The 27,253-nt window shown below is 42.0% G+C and overlaps 1 protein-coding gene across 3 annotated transcripts in view; it reads right to left on the bottom strand.

Annotated features, from left to right (window-relative positions):
• LOC147172939 (poliovirus receptor homolog) overlaps positions 1–27,253 on the bottom strand; it is a 135,338-nt gene that overhangs the window by 62,368 nt on the left and 45,717 nt on the right. For all 3 annotated transcript variants that reach the window (XR_015095320.1, XM_086077731.1, XM_086077733.1), the window contains exons 2-6: positions 15,919–16,028; positions 14,011–14,260; positions 8,400–8,693; positions 8,168–8,285; positions 6,727–6,875 (exon numbers count right to left, since the gene is read on the bottom strand). Coding sequence is in view for 2 of the 3 variants with exons in the window: in XM_086077731.1 (XP_085933857.1) it covers positions 6,727–6,875; positions 8,168–8,285; positions 8,400–8,693; positions 14,011–14,260; positions 15,919–16,028 (921 nt within the window). In the remaining variant the exon portion in view is untranslated. The remainder of the gene's footprint in view (positions 1–6,726; positions 6,876–8,167; positions 8,286–8,399; positions 8,694–14,010; positions 14,261–15,918; positions 16,029–27,253) is intronic.

Genomic DNA, 27,253 nt, shown 5'->3' with positions numbered 1-27,253 from the left:
TGGCTGCATTTCAAGTTTTCAGCGTGTGGCTCTTGTCAGCGCTACGAACCAGCCCCCCCCCCCCTTCCCTGTCTTACCTCCCTCCCTCCCTCCCTCAAGTCTTGTTGCAAATCCTTGAGTGGATGTTGTCTTCCTGAGACAACACTTTAAACATTTAACAACGCCGTGTAATGGAGTCTTCAGAGGCTCCCCGTGCAGGCGCGCTGCGGACACCTTCTAACAAGGCGGCGATAGTATTAAAATAAGTGGGTTAGGGAGAGGGGACATCCTCCAAACGCAAGCTGTGGCTTGGACCACGAGGACATTTCTAAGCAGTGTTAACGAGGGCGAGGAGGCGGGTTGGAGAGAAAACGCGTGCGTGCGCCTGGCAGAAAACAGATGTGAACCCTTCGGTGTCATGCTTTCCTGCTTCAATTGGTCCAAAAAGGTGTATGTAAGACACAAAAGTTTCGTTCGATTAACAGCACACAATTATGTTTCCAGGTCATGTTTAAAGATCTTAAGGGGTGTGGCTAAAACAGGTGAGGCTATATAAGAACTTGAACGAGTGCCTTTAAATTAGGGGTAGACCGATTTATCAACCAGGTCGGTGTCAATATTCTGTATTTTATCAATTACCGGTATCAGCCTTTTTGAAAAATTTGAGGGCCGATCAATTTAAAACTGTTAATGTCTGGGTAAGGCTGAGCAATTAATCGCAAATTAAATTACAATTATTACACTCTACAATTACAAAATCGTCATAATCGTAAACAAAAATAAAAGATTATTAATAGCAATTTTCAGAGCAATTTTTTATTCTTTTTTAATGACTTCATTTAATAAATCTTGTTTGGTCCAAAAGGAACTTGCATAATTATAGCGTTTCAATTTTTTACGTTTAAACATTTTCTTGTTTTGTACCCAAAAAATGATGATTTCAATTATTACCAAATTAATCGTGATTAATATTTTCTTCATAATCGAGCAGCCTTACGTCAAGGAAACACTATTGAAATTTTCAGTTAACTTTATATAATAAAAGATGCAGAATTTTTATTTTTAACAATTGTGATACTAATATTGTTTTCCCCTTTTATTGAAAATGAATAGCGGCTCCAAATATCGATTACACCCCCCCACCCCCCCTTGACTACTAATGAGCAGAATCAGTATCGGCCCTGAAAAAAACATATCAGTCTATCTCTACTTCAAATCAGCAGTTTTCCGGCACAATCATGCATTTAGCTAGCTAGCTATGCCATTAACCTGAAAATGTGTCTTCCCTGCTAATAGTCCTTCGCATGGCCATTTTAGAGTGCCTCGTTGGCCGTGAGCGCTCAAACCATGCAAAGAAGGGCAGATTTTTTCCCCAGCCATTTTCACTGAAGCAACCCCCTTTGCTCCTGGCCCACAGAATATTGTGTTCTATTGCTATAAAAACATGGAACCTACCAAAAGAAAGATTAGAGTCTCTTCTTTCATCAGGAAAAAAAGTATATTTCTAATTAATTAAAATTAGAATATGCCAAGTTTCATCATTATTCACAAATCTATTTAGAATTGTGAGTAATTGTTTTTTTCAACATGGCCCTGGTTTGTCTCCTTTGCTCTGCTGCTACCTTCTGGCCGTTTGTGTAATAACTATCATTTCTTCAAGCCGTTCTTTGCAGTTGAGAGGCTGCATCAAAGCCTTCTGTATGCTCTAGCATAAAAAAAAAACATAAAAATTTTATAAATATGTCTTTGGGATCGTATTTATATGTTTTTGGAAGCAAATGAGTTAAGTTTGACTTGACCAGCATGTGGACAGAATCTTCGATCTAGTGCGGAAAACACCCGAGACGACCCGGTCAGATCAGACCACTTTTTATAAATGTAAAAAACCCAACATTTTCGACAGCAAATATAAACAGCAACGTGCAGAAGCCAAAAAGCAGCAAGCTTCTTCTGAAGCCACGTCCAGTGCGATCAGAAGCTTCAAGTGACCGAAAGTAATTCGAGCGATGGCGTGGAAGAAACCTCGGCTGTAGCGTTCCAAAAAAAGGAGCGCACCACCGTGCCGGGCTTCACCTCCGGCATAGCTGGCAAACGTTCGCTGTCAAGCATGTTAAGTTATCGAACAAGGTCCTCTCGTGTGCATGTGCGCTAATTGCGGCGGGCCAGTTTGACTCCGCGGGCACACTTGGCTCCATCGGACCTGTTTCTCTGGCTAAGTCTCGCATGGTCGGAGACGCACACTCGCCCACGGGGTCGGACCAGAACCCGCCCGGAGGAGGAAGACGCTCCGGCCGCATTTTGCCCTTTAACTCGGGAGGACTCGTGAGCATCGAATCGAGAGGACGTCTATTTCCGGAGCAGCCGGAAGCCCCTCGGACGATGTGAGAGATTCAGATGAGGTCACGTTCACTTTTTTTGAGTCACTGGCGGAGGACGGACGGAGGAGCACGAACAACCTTCGGGGACCAGCAGAGGGATGGAGGACCACTAAGCTGTGATTACGGACCGGTTGTGGTGTGTTAGAGATAGCAGTGGGAAGGAGCAAACATTGATGGGGGAGGGGGGATCAGAGGCAGACTCGCGGAGGCTGAAAGACAACCTGCTCCAGATAAGGAGGATGAGAACTCGCAAGCGTCAGCAAACAAGCGAGAGAAGGTGGGATATTTCTGTGCCAGCCTGCCTGCCTGCAGGTGCGCGGCACAAGGAGGAGGACACGGAGGCGAACGGCCACACAAGCGCGCCGTGTGTGAGCTCGTGTGCGTGTCACGCAGCTGCGGGATGCAAGGGCGAGGTTGGGGGGGGGGGGGATGGGGGAGCAGATATCGAGCAGGTGCTCGCCGTTTCACGCCTGGCGGACCCCCCTTAGCCACGTTTGCCTGCACGCTAGCATCCACAGGTTTTGATGAGTCACCCGGCGTCCGTCTCCAGTTCCAGCTAGCATGTTAGCGCAGCGTCTGCGCTTCACATACATGCGTGTAAAGAAAGCAAGAGGGACTGACCCATATGGATTTTTTGATTATTTTTTTTTTAGCTAAATGTAATTCTGATATTTGGCCAAAGGGATACAAGGTTATGGTATAGATTTCTGATCAGTGTGAACAACTGCTGTAAATTGGTACAGTAGATTTCGTAAAAGGTGAAAATAAAATCGGCCAAATCCCTGATGTTGGCCAATTATTTTCACCGATGTTTGAAGCAGGGTTATTATGGTTTTGGAGTTTTCATTTTCATTTTGAGTTTTTTTTTTCTTTTTAGTTAGTTTCAATTCGTTTTCAGGGTGGTCTTAGTTATTTAAAAAATGCATAATTTTAGCTTATTTTTAGTTAGTTTCAGTATTAGTTTTCGGGCTTTTTTTCCCCCCCATTTTGTATTATTTGCATTTGGACTGAGTTAAATGAAAAAGCAGGCGAGGCAAGCCATTGGGGCCAAAAGTCAAGCAGGAAAATTTGTCGCCCAGGAGCGACGTCGTCTGAAGGTGCTTTCCTATTGGCTGTTGCTATATGACATCACTTCTGTGTGACACATTTCAAACGTCTTTAAAATCATCCCCAAAGGCTCATGTATTAAAATTAAATACCAAAGACTAAAACGTAGGACATTTTTGCTATATTCATAGCATTTTTTTTTCTTTTCTTTTTTTTTTGTTAGTTTGCGTTAACTAAAATAACCTTGGCGTGAAGGGCCCTAATCGGCAGGGCCCTAAACAGTATTCCTGCCCATATTCCATTATGTAATACAAGGAATATAAAAATCAACTTGTCGGTTTTACACCTTTTTGTTAGTTGCATTCCAAGTCAACTCGGGTGAAAACGCCGACTGATGATCATCACGCCCGACCGCTCGCCTACGTCGCCACTTAATGTCACGCCCCAACAGTGTCCGCAGCTTTGATTGCACGCTCATGCGTAGTCATCTCACAATCGTTCTTTTCAAATTCAAAACCAACACTTCTCATAAGACACAAAGCGGGAAGGAGGTGACGGACCCCGAGAGACGGTGAAACCGCCTCAAGTTTAACCACAGACAAGCGGGGAGAAAAAAAAATAGTTAGAAAGCCAAACATGGGGATAATATATATTTCTAAAAATAGGATGGCGAGGGGAGTGGACGCGAAAATGGCGAGGAAAGCAAACCAGCAGCTCAAGCGGCAAAGGGTGACTGCTCCGCTCCGAGAGGCTTGCAGACAAGACAGACACACGCTATATAACCACAGATAGCTCTGCAGATCGGACGCAGTGGCACAAGACTCCCGTGGGACTTTGAAATGCCTTCAGCATCCTCGCTCGCTCGCTCGCTCGCACGCCCTCTCTCACCATCATCCTCGTGCCTTCGCTGGATTGCGCGCTGGCACTGATTCATCCTGCTGCACACTCCCCTGACTTCTTAGTCCATAAAAAGCTTCAATCTTCCTCCCTGCTTGCCTGCCCTGCCTGGAATTTGACTTTTTTTTTTTTTTCCTTTTTTTTGCCCCTCGCCTGTAAAACCGCAGCGGGAGGCGGTCGTGATGGCTTGTGCGACACGGGACGACCCGCACTTGGCTCGACAGAACAGAAGGGTCCCACAGGAAGGGTGACGCATGCTGTGGCACCATATTGGGAGCCGAGGGAATGCGAGAGAGAACGGGAAAGAACGAAATAAGGAGGGCAACGAGGCAAGCACAAGGATGGCTCTTGTGATGTTGCCACCAAAGGGAAGCATGGATCCGCCATTTGAGGGATAAATACACGCCCCCACCGCCACCCGCACCCCCCACTGCCACCTTCCCCCCCATGCCAGATGAAAATAACTTCCTGTTAAGTAGTGTCGAAAGGATGTGGAGGTTATACTGTAGGTGTGATGTTACAATTAAAACGCTTGAGGATCAGCGGTCCCTGGAAATGTATTCTATAACGCAAATGTATTCTAAAGTTGACAGACTACAGAGAATCATGTAAAAATAATAATAATAATAATCAAGCACAATAAGGCTTCAAAATCATAAGAAACAAAACAAGCTCTTGAGATACAGAGTTTCTGCAGGTAACAAAAAAAATCTAATTTAATGCTTTTTAATGCAATTTAGAATTAATTTAATAATAATAATAATAATAGTGATAATAATAATTTATTCAATATCTAATGCACTTTTCATCAACATGATCTCAAAGTGCTAAAGTTCTAAATAAAGAGTTTCAGGCCTGATTCAAAAGAAAATTCCCATGTCAAACTGCATAACACACGTGCACATGAAGGCATGATTTCCATAGTTAATTGGTGATTAATCACAAATTAATCGCATGCTACATCTGCGCTAAATGTACAATAAAATAGTTTTGTTCGAGATTTGCATAGTCTTGTTAACACAAGTGGACAAATATGGTTACAAAATGCAAATGTGATTGTATCTTATGTACTTTATTGATACTTTAGTAATCATTAAGTTATTTGTAGTTAGAAAGATATATTAAACGGTAAGGAAAAAAAAGTGTAAGTGTGTTTGTGTTTAGGTAATTTTCTGCCACTAGATGACAGTGTTTCATGATGCACTTCAGTGACAGAAACAGGACGTTTTTCTATTCAAATTCAGAGCCATTTGTATTTGGACCATGAAACACCTCGTGGACTGCAGGCCATTTTGTTCATTGTAAATTACAATTTGTACCAATTACAAATTAGTCATCCGTCCCCACAAATATATACTTTTTTTTTTAATCACATCATCACATTATTACACTTTGGCATCCAGGGAAGATGCAAATGTGTCTGCTAATAATAACTAACCAGTGATCTGAGCAAAGATGGTCAAGTTTTTATATAGTGAGGGAACGTCAACCCATGCCATACAATCAAGAGTGTGGTGCTGTCTTATGCGCCCCCCCCCCCCCCAAAAAAAAAAACTTCTCAGTTTTTCTTTGATGCATATTACAGCTGCATTGAGGGGGGGGGGGGAAAAAAACACACAAAACACTTTTTAATCCCTAAGAATGTTTGCATAAGTGACTGAATCTGCACTCCATTGCCTGGTTTTGCAACAAGAAGCCATTCATTTGACACAAAAGTGGTAATTCTGAACAAGGGAAGGACTAATGGAGCAGGTACGCGCACAGGGGAGCGTTTGAAGTCCACGAGACGCTCATTTTCATTTCCGTCTACCGACGATTCGCGTCCTCGCCGCTAATAAACGCTGCTCATTTGCCTGACGCGAGTCTCTCTTGTAATCACAGACGGCCAAGAACGTACGGAGCAGCGACCATTTAATTAAATTAAATTTTTTTTGATCATGACGTTCACGGGGTTCAGTTTGGTGGCTCGTAAAAAAAAAAAAAAGAACAAAGAGTGCAAAGGCAAAGAGTTGGCGAGGGGGAACGTTCAGCGTTTTAAAGGGAGGAAAACGCCGTTTGTGATGGAGCGCTCGCCAAGGAGGGTGCGTCAATTCAAAGTAGGACACAGGAGGAGAGGTGACACACACACACACACGCACACGCACACGCACACACCACGGACAGAGCAGCTGGGCCTTGTAACCTTTCAGTACGTTACAGCAAGTGTGTGTATGCGTGTGATTGCTTCTTTGACTCGCAACTGTATTACGACACCACAAGTGTAGTATTGCTGAATCGAGGATGACGAAACAAACTGCTCGGAATCACAACATCAACAACTTTTGCATCCTTATCTACAATTGCAATAATTGCCCGCGGGGGGACGAGCCAGGCGAACCTCATCCATTCTATTTCCCCTTCGCGTTTGCCTGTAAATGTGACTGACCTCTGACATAGGCCGTGACCTGGTTCTTGCCGATCCCCACGCGGTTCTTCACCTCGCAGACAAAAGTGGTGTTGATGGTTTCGTCCACCTTCAGCACCTTCAGCTGGTTGTCTTTGATGAGCACCGTGTCGGGCATCTCTCCCGCCATGCTGGAGGACAAAAAAAAACGGCTGCATTAGGCTCGGCGACAATCTTCAACTCATTCTTTCGTATTATTTCGAGTAACGGCTCGAAAAAAGAATACATTCCATATTGCAAATTAAAATAAAATCGCCACCTGTGATCATATAGGGTGTGTTAACTAACGTCATTATCTTTGTCTTATGTTGTGAATTTGCTGGATTTTTGCTGATCTTAAAAAGAGCAAATATCGGACCTTTATTAAATAGGGAAGTCAACCCCATTTTTTTTTTTTTTTTACAATAATATGTTCTATGCAGCCCCACTGGTCTAAATACGATATTCTGCTTAATATTTAGCATTAGTTAGTTTGCAACGGCGGAATCCAACCCAAGACACACTTCGGACCGCCCCCTCATTTGAATAACATTTCAAACCTGACAAAAAAAAAAAAAAAAAAAAAAAAATCAAACCTGACAGAGCGTCTGCAGCATGAAATAAATCAAATGTGCTCTCATGCATTTTTATTATTGATTTATATTTATTGTATATTTATTTTTGTATTCATTTTTTAGCATTTTATTGACTTTTTTTCTTTTCTTTTTTTATAGTTGGTTTTACTAGATTTTCTTTGTATGATAGTGTCTGGATGTGTAGCACTTTGGAAACTCTTGTTTCTGAAATGTGCTATAAAAATAAAGCGGATTGTTGTTCCTTTCCAGTGCAAACGCTTGTGCTGCCCCGTGTTTTGTGCGCTCAGACTTATTTGTCATGTAAACACAATGATGTAGTGCATCTGCACTGTAAATGACTGAAATAGTCAGTCGGATATTGCACTTAATCAGAACGCCTTCGAATCGAGCGTTCGCAGATTTTCATTTGGCATCATTCAACACTGATAATCTTATTTTTCGACATGCAATATAGAAATATGATAAAACGGCAACATCTGCGCTCAAGATCTCGTTTTCGTTTCCAATTTCTGCACTTTCAGATGATTATTTCTTCAAATGAAGGCGCACTCGTTCATGGCGAGGGATGAAAAATGCGAGTCGAGGAACAGCGCCAGCCGTATTGTGTTTCTCACCGGCGAAGGGCTAAACCTCAAGTCAGAGTCCATTATGAGAAATTAAGTGGCTATTTCCATAATCGCGGCGCGGCGCTGCAGCGGTCATATTAAAGAAAAGTGCTGATTACAGCTCGCCCGCATGATTGCAGGCTTGGAGATGACGATTGAGGAGAGGGGGGAACAAAGGGAAGACCAAAAAAATAAATTAAAAAAAAATGCAGAAAAAGGTTGCAGGAATGCGCCTGTACTCACGACTTCCATAGGACCGTCGTCGGGACCGGGTTGCCGGAGGCCTGGCAGGTGAGCAGCACATTTGTACGGCCCATGTACCAATTATTGTCGTAGCCCACGATTGTCACCTGGGGGGCGTCTGGGGAAAGGAAATGACAGAGAGGAAATAGCACAGTACAATGAATACCATTAATTACTTCAAGCTTGGAGGGAGTTAAAGAGGGAGAAAAATGAGCCAATAAATGCCTCTTACATAAAACGTTGAGTTTCATCTGGAAGCTCTCCGGCGTGGTCTGCGTCCGGTGCGACACCACGCAGCTGATGTCTTTGCCGTTGTCCGCCGCCGTGGGCGCCATCCGGTACTCGCTGGTGACCGACACCGTGTTGTCCTGGCCGGGCTTGGACGAGGTGCTGCCGTTGCCCTTGGCGGTGGTCACCCAGCGGATCTGCGCGGCGGGTCGGCCGTTGAGGGACTCGCAGCGCGCCACCACCGTGGTCTTGGTGTCCGCTTCCACGGTTAAGGGGGAGGCGGAGTTTTGCGGCTTGGCTGGAGGAGGAAGTCGAGTTGTTGGATTAAGATTTTCAAAATTTAAAAATTACATTGGAGGTCAATTCCACGCATCAATACTTATTTCCGAAATCGATTCAATTTTGATTCACAAGGTCAATTCAAGTCGATTAAATTCAATTCAATCCAATATTGATTATTATACATATATTTATGGAACATCAATTATTTTTAAACATTAAGGACATGATAAAAAAATTCCACAAACATTGAATACACATTAAAGTAAATGGTGAAATGTTGTAGTTTTTTTTTTTTTTGGCTCAAAGTAGCACGCGTTATAATCACTTAAATGTTACACAAACATTGACATGAGTAAAAAGATGAAAATACTATTTTCACATTTAATTGTAAATATACATTCAAAGACTGAATTGTCATAAAGTGCAATAAGTCATTTCTTCCATAAATGTAAGAAAATACTTTGAAATTACTGTGCACAGTCAATTAAAAAAAACATTTAGTCCTTTGGAAATGTTATTTTCTCATAAATGTATGGGAAAAAGGCATTAAATCCATTTATGGTTTTATGAATCAAGATCTAACCAACGATGAATCGATTTTTTTTAAACCCAACCAAATTACACAGATGTTGTCCCCAAAAATTGGTGCCCTTGGAAAACGACATATATATAGAATATCTGAGTCACTAGATGTGCTATAGGAAACCTCATATGATCAATAATGGTCCGTTTCATATTATTTCAAAGAATTGATGCTATTACCGGTAGTCTGTTCCCAGGGCGTCTGTTATCTTTGCCCATTAGCCAATTTAAAATGTTGAAAATAACTTTAGGGAAAAATTTATTAATTCCCTTGAACACAAACTGAGACATTTTGTTAAACTTGGCCTCGTCCCTCATTCAGTGGGAGACGTGCGGGATTATGTTGCCCCAAGATTCAAAATACGTTTTTTGTGTTGTGTGTTTTATATTAGATACATTTGTACGATGTCGTATTAGGGCCACTTTTTTTCTGAAGAGGAGTAATATTCCGAGAGAGAATTTTTTTTATAATTTGTCACTTTATGAAGTGGCAAATTTGCGGCTTTATAAATTGGCAAATTTGCGAGAAAGAAAAAACTCAGAAATTTATGAGAAATACATGTAGCGTAGCTGTAGTCTAATGTGAGGATTCGTCGGTGGTTAATGGTTAATTAATGAATTTAAACTTTACTCGTCATACACGGCAGCTGGAGCTACAACACTTCCTGATCCCCTATCAGCTGACTAAACACGAACCAATCAGAAGCTAGCACACTTTAGGTAAATGCAAGCGAATGACGGAAAGCAGCAGATTCAAAACCAACTTAGTTACTTGTACAAAAAAAGATAAAAAATGATGAATGTGTAAATAATAATTTTGGAAACATAAATGTACAAGTAAATATACATTTTAACAAATGAACTTAAATGCTTGATCCTCAGGGTGTGGCCCTTCGCAAAGCGAGGCGTCTTTGTCGCTGGCCGTACGCAACGCTTCAAAGTGCGAATGCTTAACATCATATGGTTAAAGCCATTACTATCTCATTATTTGAAAACTTGACCGAAAAATATTGGCACAAACATCCGAGTAGTACGCTACGTGTATTTCTCGTAAGTTTCTGAGTATTTTTTCCCCCGCAAATTTGCCACTTTATAAAGTGGCAAATTTGCAAGTTTTTTTTTCTCGGAATATTGCCCTCACCCTCTAAAAACTATATTTACCAATACGCCGTGGTACATTTAAGAAAGCCTGCCTTGTAAAAAAGGGATAGTTGTAATGATAAAGAAGTCCGTCACGAAGGTACGGGTGTACTGATTAATGCTAAGCTGATCGTTATGATTTATTGCGTCACACATGGGGCGAATGTCATTTTTGTCTTATGTTGCAACATGTTAATGTTGCTAATTGCTCACCATTCCTATGAAAAACAATCACCAAATTAAGAGATTGGCATCACTTCAGGACTAATTGTGCCCTCCTTGAAAGCGGAATGTGAGGAGAGGCGAGATGGAGTCCGACAAGCTTGGATCAATTTGCAGTCTGTGGAGGCGGCGGCGGAGGCGCGGCGACGCAGAAGCAGACGTACTGGTGCTGGGCCAAGGTTAGTCCAACACTTCCCATGGCATTAACACGAACACAATTGATCTGACAATACCACTTATAACGGCAATTAAGCCACAGCTGGGACGGGCTTTTAACCTCCGGATGAAGCGGCCGCGCCGAGGGAACGCGACGCTTTTATGAACATGGGACGAGGGGAATCGATAAGAGTGAATTCCACCCAACCGACCAAATTCTTCACAACTAATTATTCAATTATTTCACCCGTCCCTAGTTGAGACAACTCTAAGGAAGATTAGCGGTGAATATCGATGTTGCATTTCTTAATGACAAAAGACACACTAGGCTGTAATTACAGCCTTATGGTTGCATGCCTCTGCAAACCAATTCAGCCAGCAGGGCGCATAATATACTGCATGCAGTGCAGACAAACAATTATCCACTAAGTATTTTCACTGCAAAGGCTCTTAATCTTTCTTACAGCAGAGCGCAGAGGTGTAATGTCAATCACCTGATGATCAATGGTAGTAAAAAAATAAAATAAAATCTTTGCGTTTAACCTTTCGGCTGGAAAATGTCAATGCTCAATCATGCTGTCCTTTTGGACATTGCTGTGATATTTTCAAGATTTAGCCACAAATGTGTGCCAGTGGCCTTTATTTTATTTTATTTTATTTTTAAGGGATCCAAAAATCCCAAAATTGACTTCAGTCCCTGGAGGCTATGATTAGAGGGCAAACCTCAGCCACTGGACTCTTCTGGTATGTTTTTGTGGTGCGGTTGGTCCGACAGTGCAGCATTCCACTAAACTGTCCCATCTTTGACTCCAAGAAAGAAGAAGAAGAAGAAGAAGAAACCTGCGCTTCTATTTGCTACCTCGGCACGACTTCACTGAAACGCAGTCATTCGACAACACCCCCAGAGACAAACTCAAACATGATAAACGACTTCATAAACTATATTTATTGGCCGCACTGGATGCCGCGCCATTGAAAAGTACCGGTTGGGAATGTAAATTGCTGTGTCGATTTATCCTCACTGCGTGCACTTACAGTGGAATGTCCAGTAAAATATGATAAAGACTGCCAAAACAGATTAGTTTGGGTGTCAAGGACTGACGGCCCAAACTAAGTGAGCAAATTTGCTTATCACGCTTGTCAGAAATGTTTTCTTTTTGCGTTTGACTTTAAGGGCTTTGAGGTCAGACCTCATCAGCTCAGTGGGATTTTTTTTATTTTGCTCGCAAATGCAGTACAGGCATGATCCACTGCCTTGCTGGAGGTACTGAACGACACCAGTTTACTATTTGCATCCGCTGAACCCTTCTTTATTGAAAAATGAAATATGATATAGATGTAGAGTTCAGAAGGAGAGTATCTTTTTCTTGTATTCCGCATTTCCATTCAGCAGGAAGTGATGCTTTAGTTTTGCTAGCTAGTTAGTTAGCATTGTTGACCTTGGCATCGCTACTCGTGCAAGTTCGGACGCTGACTCCGTCACTCAACTGTCTATAGAGCACTTTAAAACAACCACACTCTAAAAAGAGTGAAAAGTTGAATGATTTCATAATTAGACTTAATATATTCACTTTGGATGAACTTAATTCAGTCGTGTGTTACCAAGGCTGCTCTATATTATTTATTTGGTTGTTACTAACATAACTGAGATACATTTTTCAAAAATAATTTCCAGTTTTATACATTTTGTAGAAACTTCATTTGGACGTAGGCTGCCATTGTTATTTGCGTCTTGACGCATTTCGTGCGTAGTGACGTAGAATGGCGGCTGAGCAATTTGAAATGCCTAAAAAGTAAGCAAGCTGAGCCTCCGTTGCGTTCCTAAAGGGACGATCAAAACTCTTGAATGTATCTGGTGAATGACGAGAGCACGGCGTGGGGGAGGGTGACTAACCCGATCGCATTGTTGTTTCTTTAGGAACGCTACGAGGCTTAGTCGGGGTTCCTTTTAAAGGGATACTTGACTCATTTTCAGCAGTTAAAAGGTTAATATTTTGTCCGTCTGGATTTGATAACTTCATTATTTTTCCTGTACAATTAATACCTTTGAAAGATAATTTTCCTACTAGCTGTCGACTGAAGATGACATCACCTGTCAATCAATCATGGCTCACTTGTTTTCTGGGTTTGATCAGCAAACTGAGCCATGATTGGTAGTTACTTCCTCAGCACGGGTGATGTCATCTTTAGTCAACAGCAAGTGGAATTTTGTAAAGGTATTAATTGTACATTCTGGACAAAATATAAACTTTTTACTGCTGAAAATGGCTCATTGAGGCAAGTATCCCCAGGGGCAGCAGATACAACGAAAACAGCAGAGGCCCCAGAATTGAACCCTGTGGAACACCATACATTTTGTTATACGTGAACTCATGTTGCACATATTCACTTTCTTTGTTGGCTCGACTGTTAGTATGAAGGGATTACAATAATAACAAAATAAAAAATAAAAAATCACAACAGTCATCAAGTCGACGACTGAGCGCACCAAAGTCCCTGCAGCACAGGTAGGCAAAGCAATGTAGCGTGATCACCTGCAGCCAATGAAAGCCAAATCAGGGCGGCTTATTTAAATCGGGCGTCTCTTCTTGACCTCCACCAAACCTCTGAGACTGACTCACTGGGGTTAAAATCGAACCCAGGTTAAGAACCATTTCCTTAACTGTATCTTATGACAACCAAACAAAACCCTTAAACTTACCCATCCATCCATTTTCCGTATCCAACCTCAACCAAAAACACTAATGCTAAACTTGTGGTCTGTGAAGGACTGGTTCAGTTTCTAAACGTATAAATACTGCCGAGCTGTTATAAGATTTAAGCATAGCTAATTGTTATGTAAGCAATACAAGCCTCTCTTGCTTCTTTCCAAGTACCACTTGCAGTAATAAGAGCCTTTCAATGTTCCATTATCATCATTATCATTTGACTTCTTAGCTCATCACCATGGATACCCTTGTGAAAGGCGATGCACACACAAAAAAAGATGCTAGCAGACGCTAACAAAATTGGATGAGCAGTTGAGGGAGCTCTCAGCCATTCTTTGTCTATTTTTGTTCTGGTCTCTTGACTTTTGGGCCCATCCATTCAAACTTTAGCACAAGCAGACGACTGAGGTTAGATAAGAAGGTTGACTTTGGTTGATGTTGCAGTTTTTTCTTTTTTTTCTTTGTTGATTGGTGAATCAAAACTTTTAGACGCAAGATTATCGACCATAAAGTATTGAGACTTACTAAGCATGACCAGTTGGATGATTCCCTGCTCGTTTCCGCTGGGGTAGGAAGAAAACTCGCAGGTGTACTTCCCCTCGTCCGTCATGCGAACGTCGCTGATCTGGATGGTGGGGCCGTCCATGTTGGGGGGGTCCTGCATGAAGCTGACCCTGCCCTTGAGCGGCGAGTCAGGGAAGTTGGGTGCGAAGCTGGGGTGCAACACGGCGATGTTCATCCTCCCCCCCTCCTTGGGCTCGTAGCTCCACGTCACCTGCCAGTGGAGCGCTAGTTAAGTTCCATGCATACGGACAATTTGCGGCAAATTTGAGAATTTTCCCTCCCTTGATATCAAAGTCAGCAAAAGTAAGATTATAGTCTGGTAAAGATTATCCTGTTTGTGTGGATTTTTTCTTCCCTGATCTGCTCTCAAAAAGGCTAATTGGGAAGGTCTGGGCTCAGAGATTTTATTAGGAACATCGCAAGTGGCAGCCATCTTTGTGGAATTTCCTAAAAATCCATTCCAAAGATTTTCACCCAAAAATCAATTGATGGTTAAATAAACAACATGACCTATTTGTCATGTTCCATTTATGCTATTAATGACGCGCAAGTGTTTGAAACAGCACAGTAATTCCACTTGGAGAATTCCTCCAAATTTTAGCCCGTACAAGCTTACTGGTGGATATTTTTAACTGAAACCCGTCAGCCAATCATAGAAAGGGTTCCCCAAACTTGAAGACCAAATGAAACGGTCGAAGAGAACGTTGGGAAATGATGAAGTTACACTGTTTTATTATAATTTGAAAGTGATTTGGGACCTAATAAAGGCTTTTTTTCCCCCCGACAAATAAATTAATAAATACAAACTTTTCCACATGTATTAAAAAAAATATATATATTATTATTATTATTATTTTTTTTAAACTTGTATTTATTTTTTCGGCCCCCGATGAATATAATTTGGCGCATGTGCTTCATCATATTGCGTGTGGTGTGTTGGGTGTGAATAAGAGAAGGAAGAGCACACGCACACGCACTCGCACACACACACACACACACACACACTGCTTTTCGTACTCTTGTGTGTGGCCTCACATTTTAAAGATCAGTTAAAATGCTAAAAGACGCTCTGTATGGTATGTAGCCGGCGTTGGGTAACATTCATTCATCATTCGCATCATAAAATGTCTCCATTTTGTTGTAAACTCCACCCGACTGCATAGAGAGCACCAAAAGCACATAAATGGAGCAGGTATGAATATGGATGTGTATTTTCAGGAGCAGCACGCCATCCCGACCCCCCCCCCCCCCACCACCACCACCACCACCGCCCCCTCAGCTGCTCTCACAGACTTTTCACTTCATTGAGATGCAACTAAGGAGTCTTGCCATTACCATACTCAATCCCCTAAAGCAGAATGAAGCTTAGCATTGTTTGTTTGGCGTAGTAAAACGTTGAGCCTAAATGTGATAAAAACCTATTACAAGCCTTAGGATTATTTCCGCAAGCTATGATTTGTTAGATTAAAATTTAACGCTGGAGGCAAATCAGGCTGGAATCCCACAACTGTCCTTCCACTGGCAATTGTGACTGGAAGCAAGCAATTTCAACAAATTATTAGCGCAATGAGATTAGCAGGCTTGTCACGATACAAAAATTTCAAATTAGATATCGATGCCCAGGAGAAAAACTCGATACTATTTTCAATAATCGTGGAGCTAAACTTTAAAAATGCGCAGAAAAATATTTTGATTAACATAACCGCAAATAATCAATTAGATAGAATTGAAAATGAAAAAAATAATGAATAAGAATCACTTTTTCACATGCAAACAGTCCGCAGCAGTCCCATAATGAGCAGTTAATGTTTTATGATCATTTTGAGGATTCATATTTGATTTAGATGATTTTTTTTCAAGATGTCTGACCATGGAGATCTGAATGCCAGTTGTGTCGGTGAAGGCACAGCGCAGGTTGACCGTTTGCCCGGGGTACGACAACACCTCCGGCTCCACTTTCACTCGCTGGCCAGACGCCCCTAAAACACACAAAGAAGAGAGAAAACATTCATTTCTGCCGTTCAAAGTCGGACAGAGGAGATGAGAAAAAGAGAAGCATATAATATAAAGCCTCCCGGTGATAAATGGCAACGGCGCGCTAGCGTCTGCTGCAACATATGAACCCTGGCAAGTAGGCCAAGAGTCTGTTGTCCCCGCGTGACTGTGCCTGCGTGGACAGAGCGACCTAAGTAAAAAATAAAAACATGACAAAAAAAAAAAAAGAGGGGAGGGGGGGGGGGGGGGGCAAAAGAAAAGCAGTCATAAATCAATGGGATGGCCTTGCAGCTCGATCACCTCCCACTTGCCGATACCAACACATTCCTTCGCAAGGAGTCAAAAATAAATATGGTTTTGTTGCCGAGCGAGAAACTGAGCGCTGGAGCTTTAGAACGGCAATCTGCCCGTGTGCGAATGCGTGTGTGTGTGTGTGTGTGTGTGTGTGTGTGTGTGTGTGTGTGTGTGTGTGTGTGTGTGTGTGTGTGTGTGTGTGTGTGTGTAATCCAGGTCTCTGTAAAAATGTAATTACTTGTATGAGTAAGCCGGCATTAAGTATGTGTCAGCAAGATGGCACCTGTTTCAAGTAAAAGTGGATTACCTGCAAATACGCAACCTCAAATTTCTGCAGCTGGTGTGTGTGTGCGTGCGCACACACAATCTACACGCACTGTAAGGTGTTAGAAGTGTTTTTCAATCCGACTCCCACTATACGAGTTAATCGCCTGCGACTGAAAGTCAAAGCTGACGAGCAACGTGCTCACACACTAAACACTGTTGCAGTCCTTGCTGTTCCACTCAAGTCCTGGAGGTGTCGCTAAAAGTTGCAAACTCTTGTTTGAACGCTAAAAGTGACGGTACGAACGCTACTCGCGCGTGCTGACAAGGACCCAGAGAAATCAATATATTGTATTAGCCTCATTGTAAAAGAAAGTTTTGTTCATGGTACTTTTCTTTGTATGAATGCTATTCGAGTGCTGACTCGAACCCAGAGAGAAAAGCGCTTTGTTTTCTTGCATTAGCCCCACTGTTAAAGAAATGAAAAATAAATAAATAAAAATCAAAACACAGCAACATTTAGTGCATGTTACTTTGTTTCTTGTAATGATGCACCAGCGGACTCAGAATGCTACTCGAGTGCTGACTAGAACCTTGAGAAAAATAATTTGTATTATTATATTATATATTATAATTATTTGTATTGTATTAACGTCACTGTAATAAAGCAACTTTGAGTTCATGGTACTTTTATGAAGATGCGCTAGCTGGTCCAGAATGCTACTCGAGTGCCGAAAAGAAAAAATAACTCCGTTTTTTTTTTTTTTTTGTATAAGGCTCACTGTAAACGGCAGGATGTTTTTTCACATGGTCCTTTTTCTGTAATGATGCTCCAGAGTGCTACCCGAGTGCTGACTAGAACCTACAGAAAAGTCATTAGCGTCACTGTAATAGAGCAACTTTTCGCTCATGGTACTTCTGTGAAGATGTGCTAGCTGCTCCAGAATGCTACTTGAGTGCCGAAAAGAACTCAAAGGTTGTTGTTTTTTAATTAGGCTCAGTGTAAACTAAATATATATATATATATATATTTTTTTAATTTTTTAATTTTTTTTTTTTTCCCATGGTTCTTTTTCTGTAAGGATGCTCCAGAATGATAGGGCTGACTAGAACCTAAAAAAAAATAAAAAAATTCATTAGCCCTCCTGTAATAGAGCAACTTTTAGGTCATGGTACATTTTTTTGTGAATATGAGCCAGTCCAGAATGCTACTCGAGTACTGATTAGAAATAAGAGAAAGGCACTTTTTTTTTTGTCCCTGATTAGCTTCATTAGAAAAGATGGCAACTTTTAGGTCAAGAAGGACAATCGGGGAAATTGTTGCTGCTCATTCTCTTAGGTCGGCTGCACGATGCCCTGCGAGACCAAAAATCGGTCGAATTGCTGACTCGAAAATTGGGCTTAATTGACGAGTGCGCGTCTCGCTTTCGACACTTGCGCACACACCAGTGACAGCTAATTCCCCCCTTTTACATAAACAATTACCGGCGGATCCAGTTGAGCCGGTTTGCGCCGAGCCAAAGCTGTTGTGTTGAAACTAATATCATCAAGACAAGCCACGAGAGTGAGAAGCCATATAGGCCGGCGAGATAAAAGCAAAAGGGCAGCGCTGTCTTTCTTTTTGACGAGCAATCAACTCCGCACCTTTTCTTCTCTGGGGAGATGTGAGATATATCAATACGAGCGGCGAGGAATGAGGAAAAGAAAAGGAGCGAGGAGGAAGAAGAAAACAAGGCCTTTCCTAGAATAACAGCAGCTCTCTCAGGACCGGCCCAATTTGCAACCACAAAACAACACACTTGGAAGCCACAGAGAGCCTTTGGACAAGCACCAGGCGGCGGCCCGCCGAGGCTCGGGCGAGCTTGCTCATCTCCAGTTTGCTTTTTTCCCCCCCCGCCTCTCTCAGACGGCGAGGAATTCCGACACGTGAGGGCCCCGCGATGGCTTCATTGTGTTTTTTTTTTTGCATCTGTCGGCGGGAGGAGCCAAACTTGAAGTGGGCCGACGAGCCCCAGATTAGCTTTGGGATCGGGAGTTGCACTTAAATTGCCGCAGGATCAGGCGGAAGACGCCGCGAGCGGCCACGGGAGCGCTTCATTACACGACTTGATTGGAGGGACAAACACACACACACACACACACGCACACGCACACACACAAAATGTCGTTTCAAAAGGAAAAATGACACTCTAGCTGCTCCGCTCTGGATTTTCATGCCAAAACATTACGTTAGCGGACAAGCGTCGGCCACTTTGATTGACGACAGTCATTTCGGACGTTATGACCAAGGATATACTAACTAAAATTCTAAAAACAAAAATTTGTTAATGAAATAAAAAAATAAAAAAAATGTTTTTAAACCTCCCCAAAACTGACTAAAACTAAATTTTATGTTTACAAAACTAACTAAAATTATAGCAAAAATGTCTTTTGTTTTAGTCTTTGGTAATTAATTTAATGCATGAGCCTTTGGGGTTGATTGTAAGTTTATTTATATCAAGATTAACCGGAATGAGGATGCTTTGCTGCTCGATGACGTCACTTCTGCGTGACAAACTTTCAGCCAATAGAAAAGCACCTTCAGATGACATCACTACTATAGGCAACAATGTTGCGTGCTTGAATTGAATGCCCACTTTCCCTAATGTACAGCTGGAATTGAAAGCTAACACGACTTAAATCATCGAGCTTTAGTGAAGGAAAATGTCGTTCGCTGGGCTGGCAATAATGGTCATCAAATAATACAGTAGGGACTGATGTAGGGGAATGGGCTATTTCATTAAAAGTACATTTCATTTGCCAATTCATTAACTTCTCATTTCGCTCTTTTTTTTTTTGTTCTTCTCACAAAAAGACAAAAGTTTAGCCTGATTATCTTAAAAATAAACCACGAGTTTGATTAACAAATGATGTCACATAGCCGTACATTTACACAAAGTCTCCACTGAGCAATAAAGTCTTCTTTTTTTTTTAGGGTGATTATTGTATATACGGCAGTATTTATTGGATGTGTGCATTTAAGAGGCGTGGCCTAGTGTTCGAAGTCAGATTGGCTAACCTGTGAGTCTTGTTTGACTCAAAACCTTGTAACAAATTTGAAATTTCAAAACAAAGCAAAAAATTAATAAATTGAAACTAACGATTAATTACATTTTGCTGATTAATCCGATCAAACAAAAAACATGTTTTAATTGCCATCTCTTTATTCCAAAACAAGACGTGGTTTCAAATTGACAGTGCTGAAAACACCCAAACAAATGAATTTTCATTCATTTCCTGTTTTGATGTGTAACATGCCAGAAAACGGGCAAAAATGTTGGTCATTGTTTTCCAAAGTAAAAGCAGATGTTTGCAAGTGTTTGACTTTGATTCAACATGATAACAATCAGTCGGCTTTCATGCAGGACTGCAGATGTTTGCATTTACTGTGGAAAGGCTGACATTCCAAGCATTTGGACAATTCGAAATAAAACAAGGTCTCTAACCGACTAATCGATTATCCAAAAAAGTTAATGATTTACTCATTCACTGGCAGCCATTTTCACTGGACCTTTGCTCCCAGCTGTTTTACTGGATTTTGAAAGGTCCACAGAATATTGTGTTCTATTGCTATAAAAACATGGAGCCTACCAAAAGAAAGATTAGAGTCTCTTCTTTTATCAGGAAGAACTGTATATTTCTATTTGTTTACATTTTTCAGCAATTAGATTTGTGAATAATGATGAAACTTAGCTATATATATTCTAATGTTTTTTTAGAACTGTGGGTAAATGAGTTAATTTGCAACATGGCCCTGGTTGATCTCGTATACTCTGCTGCCACCTGCTGGCCGTTTTTGTAATTACTGCCATTGTTTCACTTGTTCTCTGCAGTTCAGAGGCTGCATCAAAGGGGAAAGAGAAAAAAAAATACCTTTTGTATGCTCTAGCATTAAAAACGCCTAAATACGTCTTTGGGACACCAACAACATTTGTATAGAACCTATTTATATGTTTTTGGGAGAAAATTTGTTAATGATATAATAATTGTTGCAACGCCACAAAATTTATTTTTATGATATATATTCATTTTAATCGACCAAAAATAACTAGCGAGCTCTCAAGTTGGGGCGCTCGTAAGACAATGTAGCACTGCACGTCGCCTTAAAATCCCGATTCACATTTTTCGACATGCCCTAAAAAAAAGAAATATTTTTCAAAACCAGGTTCCCCCATCGGGCATGCATTAAATCTTCTGCCATTTATTTTTGACACACCATTTGACTGTCACCATTTTCTACGAGTGGATTGTTGCCAGTCGCCAAACTTGGCTGGAAGATCGGGATCCCGTCGGCCACTTTGGCCTTCTAACGCTAATCCATGTCGCGGAACGTCGCGCAAGGGCGCCGTCTGTCATTCCCGGGCAATAAGAGGAGAGCCAACGCAGGTCAACTCTCGCTGGACTGCCGAGAAGAGACGTGCTGGCCTTACGAGACGCTACTCCGCCGAGGGAAATGAATACGGCGAAAGACAGAAAGATGCACAAAAGCCCTTTCCGTCGATGGTCCCTGAACCGTCAGGATTGTCATTGAAGTAGCGGCGATGCTCGCGGGTCAGGAGAAGGCATTTGCAAAGAATAATTGCCAGCATAAATATTTAGAGAGCGGTGGTCATATGAAGAGAGAGGGAAGCAGACGAGTCTCGTGAAAGAAACGGAGGGAATTGCGGGATGAAAAAGACAGTTGAAGGGTAAGAGAACAAAAAGAGAGGGTTGGAGGGGAGGAGAGCGCCAAAGACGTGTGTCGCCTACGAGTGACGCTCCAGACACCGACGGATGCCCTCGACATCTTACAGTCGTCACACTTTGTGTCATTGGCGGTCATGTCTCGTGGCTACCGGCCGGCCAAGCGCACGCAACCGTTCGCGACGCGGGGCCGCCCTCGTCCTCTGGCTGGTCACGCTGACATTTCCATATTTCCCGCCATTGGTGTGTGAAAGAGGAGAACGAGAGGGGGAGGAGGTGTGGATGAAAGGGTGCGAGCGAAGTGAACGCTGTGCCAGGAATAGGGAATGAACGAGGGAAGAGGCGACGGAGGAGGAGGAGGAGGAGGAGGAGGACGTGGACCGGGGGAGACAATGCGATAAACAAGGTTAACGGGAGACGGCCGCGGGGACAAAAGAGCGACAAATAAGGCGGCGAGAAAGAGAAAAGAGAAGAGAGGGTGAAAAATGGAACTCGTCAGCCGGCCTGATGGGAAAAAAAGAAAAAGAGGTGGCACGGGAAGAAAGAAACAGAGCGAAGCGGCTGAGCACCTGACCTTGTATAAAACACTTGTCATCCCACACACACACACACACAAGAGAAAACACCTGTGAACATGCAAAATAAGATAATTCAACAAAAATCTCGAGTAGGTAGTACTCCAGCTTTCTCCCACGTATTAGATTCATTGAAGACTTAAAATTGTCCTTACTAAAAAATAAATGAATACAAATCTTAAGATATATATGATTAATTATAAAAATTAAAAAAACCTCTTCATAATCATGAAAATATACCACTTATTTTAAACATTTCTTACATAACCGAATTTTTCAAAAATGTCTCCAAGTATGACAATAAGGCACTCTAAAGTGGCAACACCAGCCCAAAGCCCCTGTCCACACCTGGCTTTCAAGTCTGACTTAAAAAATTTAAAAAACAAAAATAAAAAATCCCTTCCTTGGTATTCTCTCTCTCTCTCGTTCACTCTCTCTGCATGGCGTGTGCATACACTAAACTGACAACGAGGCACTCTAAAGCTGCCACGCCTATGGACAATTCAAAGGGAAATGCACGGTCAGACTTGTGATGTCGCAAGTCAGACTTGTCTTAATCCCTGCTTCATCTGTGCCATCTTCTTTTCATGACATGCGTGTACTCCTGGCCAACAATGAGGCGCTCTAACACAGCCACGAGCATGAAGCTCTGGTCCACTGTCAAGTCTGACTAAACAAAAATGATGATGATGAAGAAGAAGAAGATGATCGTGATTAAGATGAAGAAAAATCCACCCTCCACACTCATGCTTTTTTCTATGTGAAGTGCGTGCACCCAAATGACGACAATGAGGCGCTCTAAATTGGTCATTCCAACACAAAGGCACGGTGCAAATACTGGCTGTCAAGTTGGACTTAAAAATAAAATAAATGAATACATTCCCTTCTCCTTACTTACATTTTACCCGGCATGACGTGCATGCACTCAGAGCAACAACGAGGCCCTCTAAAGTGTCTAGCCCAAACATTGCCTGTCAAGTTGGACTTTTTCCAGTTCTTTTCTCCCTTCCTTGCTCTTGAGACTTTCTGCATGACTTGCGCACATTTACGGTCAACAACGAGGCACTCTAAAGCATTCACATCAGCGGACTTTCCCAAAGGAAGATGTAATTTTGGGGATGTAGACATGGCTAGCACATCATAATTGCATCTGAATCAGCCGCTGCGGAAGGAAAAGCGGATGTTATTTTATAGTGGGGGAGGGGGCAAAAGGGGCATCACTGGGCCATTAAATCAAGAAAATTGAAATTGTAAAAAAATTAATAAAAATAAAAAAACACATTAAAGATGTATCTCAATAATTGAGTTTATTGTATAGCTATCAGTCTTTGTACAAGCTTTAAGGAATGTATAAAGTATTTACAAAAAAAAACTATTCTATGTACTCACTTGACAGGGTCTTTAATGCATGTATTATTTAGTGAGGAATTAAGGAAAATGCACCAAATCCTGGTAAGTAACCAGATCTGCTGACAAAAGCTTTCTCAGATGCCCGCCCTCTACAAATTTAATGGAATAAAGGAGTTTGGGTTTACCACGGTCCTAATATAGGCGGTTTTGAGGTTACAAATGGCGCGTAATGAACAGCATAAGAATATGTGGTCATGCGGCACAAGAAGAAAAAACTCTGCTGTACTTATGGGTTTTTCCATGTGATTGTCTAAAAGCCGAGAATTGTTCTTCATACAAATACCAACTGGCGGTCGAACTTGAGTGGCAAGGTAGAAAAAGAAATCTCTGCTCTGACACCCGAAAAGCAACTAGAGAGAAATTGGCCAGGGTTGGATGGTATTCCACAAGAGAGTCAATGCTATGCCTGCCTTTTGTCATTAGGATTCATGGATTTTTTTTTTTTTTACTGGGACGTGAAGAATCTCACAGTTTTTTTCTGGGATTTTGCTGCAGTCACAATTATTTAGGTTCTTCTTTGAATGCTCCAGAAAGTTCTACAGAAATCAGCCATGTATCAGACAAAATGGTAAATAGCAATGAAAACACCATTTATATAAGACTCTGTATAGCCTTGGATGCTATTTTGTATCAAGCATGGACAGCTTTGCAGACGCACAACCTTGGCTTTATTCCAATAAATGTCATGTATAATTCACTCACAGAGAAATAAAAGAAAAAGGTTCAAAAATTGTTGTCCCCCTCCCTGGCACTGCAAGAAGTTTAATGTCAAGTCATTTTTGCATAATCCCACAAAATAAATAAACGCGACGAAAACCCCACAACGTTTAAAAAAAAAATAAAAAAAATCCCAATTTTCTTTCCTGCCTATCTGGGGCAGCTTGTCTGCATACAAAACAGCCCGCAGAGAGGGTGCGAGAGAGTCTTGAGCCTGCATCTGCTCGCCTCATTCCCTCGGAGGCTGACTTTGACGCCTAATGGCATCCATGCCCTCCGCGTGATCCCCACAATAACGGAGAAGAAGCGGCGCATCCGAATGGGGATAGCGAGCGGAGGCCATCACCTAAAATATCCAACGGCCTTCACAGCTAACCCACTCTGCCACTTTATCAGCCTAGTGGCTGCCGACAGACAGGTGCGCTGCCAGCAGAGTGCCGGCATTGTCCGCGCCGCTCCTCCAGATTGCTTACTCTGTTGTGCAGTGTCCAAATATACCAGTATATATATATATTTTTTTACACCATGCAAGAAAATGTAATATCATGAAATCTGATGATTTGATGCCGAAAAGGGCAGTAATGTGTATCGTATATTGTTGAGGTTTTGCAGAAAAGCGGCCCAACACCCGAGATGATATTTCAAGGTCTTGAACGGCTTGCAATGAGTTTGCGCTTGGAAAGGGATTTAACAGGCTTATGGCAAAAAATAAATAAAAATACAGTTGTTCACAATTATAGTCGCAAACGTTGTCATAAACTCCTGGTGGTAAGGCCCCGGGGGTGGATGAGATCCGCCTAGAGTTTCTAAAGTCTCCGGATGTTGTGGGACTGTTGTGGGAGACACGTCTCTACAACATCGCGTGGACATCAGGGACCCTCTTTTTAAGAAGGAGGGTGTGCACCAACTATAGAGGGCTCACACTCCTCAGCCTCCCCGGTAAGGTCTATTCAGGAGGATCCGTCGGGAAGTCGAATCTCGGACTCGGCAGGAGCAGTGCAAACGTCTTCGCGATTTCTGTGTTTGGCCCCGATAACGATACTATTTTGGTATCTTTCGACTTCCCGTCATCATCATCATTAGGATTCTCGGCCAGAACTTTTAGTAAACAAAAGATTTGGAGCATCTGTGACGGGTGTGCATTCCAGTCCAATCGGTTTGGGCTTTTTGACAAGGAGTATTGAGTGAGGTTGTTGAACAATATGTTAGCTTGTTAGCTGCCATATGTTTGTCATTATTGCTCAAAAGTTCAACCATTGCATGTGTCTTTTAGTTTTTAATGCCACCATGAAAAAAATAAAAAAATTAAAAAAAAGCTAAAGTACTGTACATGGTACATTCCAAGTTAAAATTATATTAAAATATGAACAAATGTAGCGTAGATAACGTCCATTTCTGGAAATCAGTCTTTTCCAAATGTCACAACGGTTTCTGGTGGTACGAGACCATTTGGCCAGTATCCACAGGTTTCTGGGAGACTGTTTGAAGCATATGTTCTAAATGAGCCTTACTTAAAAATGTCGCCTTCTTGTTCTGTGTGACCACGTATTTATTCTAAAGCCAAACTCGTCGATTGCACATTGCTGGCAACCTAAAATCTCGAATGTCGGAACTGTCATGTACCGACAACCTCTCGTGCTCTCGGTTGCAAGTGAACACGTATTAGACATCCATATTTGAGGCAAGTACCCATTTCTACCTCTCGGGCATAATGGTGTAGCGCTTGGTGACCTGCAAGCCATAATTACAGTTAAATGTCAATTTTTTCCACATCATAATTCATTAGCGTGCTATTTCCAATGTCAGAGGCCATAACGCCCACATTGAGAGGGAAGATGTGGGAGTGTTATCCTTTGGCCTTTCTTGCGCACTAATTCCTCGACAGCCAATTACGTCCTCATTATTTCCGCAGGTCGGTGCAAAGTTCTCACTTTCTATTAATCTCCAGTTGTTGTTGTGCCTGACCACCCACCCACCCGCGCTCCACTGGTGGACAATAATAGCTTTGACAGAGGCGCTGGCAGAGAGGGCAGTCGCTATTCTGCCCGCCCTGATGGAATGCCGTTTCTGCCTGGTTACTTCTTCCCCTCAAGCGTGGCGTTTTTATTAAAGCTGAACGAGATGGCTTCACGGGCTAACCTATCAAAACGCTGATGACTTGACAAGCTCCATTTTTGCACCCGAGGGCGGCACCCGTGTAACGAAATGAGGTTTTTTCCTCGATACCGTCGGAGCAATTTGGACAGGAACACAATGAATGTCAATGTCGGCGGCTTAATGATTGCCTGCCAGTGACCGCGGTGACGCAAACATCCACAAATATGATTAAAATGCTAAAAGATGTTTTATCATTTCCTTTTTTTTTCCCCCCCTTTTCGGGCGAGTGGGTCAGATGGTTTGTGCTCTAGCCTTGAGCTAGAAAGATTCCTATAACCCGCAAAGATGTAAGGTGCCAATTAGCTGCTTTTTTTTATTTATTGGAAAAGTCCTTGATTTAATTCAATGACGACTAAAGGGATCCGTACATTGCATTCCAAGTATAGTTTTATAGAAAACAAATGTCCATGCACGAGTCTGCAACCCGCGCAAATTTCTTTCTTTTTTTTTTAAATATATAAATCCCGAGGCAGTGTCTTAGCAATGACGCATTTTTCTCACGCCAACATGCTCCAATTTTAGAAATTCATTGACTCATTTAGACCAGAACACAGAAGACCACACACACACACACACACATTTGCTCTGCTAAACGTTAACCGCTTCAGTGGCAGTCAAATGCCAAACTAAATAATTTATGACATTTATGACACTTTGAATTACCTGACAGCTTAATGGCATTTTTGTATGAAAATGAAATTGTGGGGCATCACATTTATTTAGTGTACAGGCCAGGAAAAGTGCAGTGCTCTTACAGTTTGAAACTGAATTGATTGCAGATTAACTCATTCACTCCCAGCCAGTTTCACTGAAGCAACCCCCTTCGCTCCCGTTTCTGTTTCCGTTTTGCAGCAATTAGCATTAGAATATAGCTAAGTTTCATAATTATTCACAAATATGTATAAAACCGTGGGCAAAAGTGCTACTTGCGACATGGCCCTGGTTGATCTCTTATACTCTGCTGCCATCTGCTGGCAGTTTTTGTAATATTGCCATTGCCATTGCTTCAAGCATTCTCTTCAGTTCAGAGGCTGCATCAAAGCCTTCTGTATGCTCTAGCATAAAAAAAA

The sequence above is a fragment of the Leptonotus elevatus genome, chromosome 6, assembly GCF_054856555.1.
Source record: "Leptonotus elevatus isolate MCC_2025b chromosome 6, RoL_Lele_1.0, whole genome shotgun sequence".
Lineage (NCBI taxonomy): Eukaryota > Metazoa > Chordata > Actinopteri > Syngnathiformes > Syngnathidae > Leptonotus > Leptonotus elevatus.
This window is presented reverse-complemented; position numbering and strand designations above follow the sequence as displayed.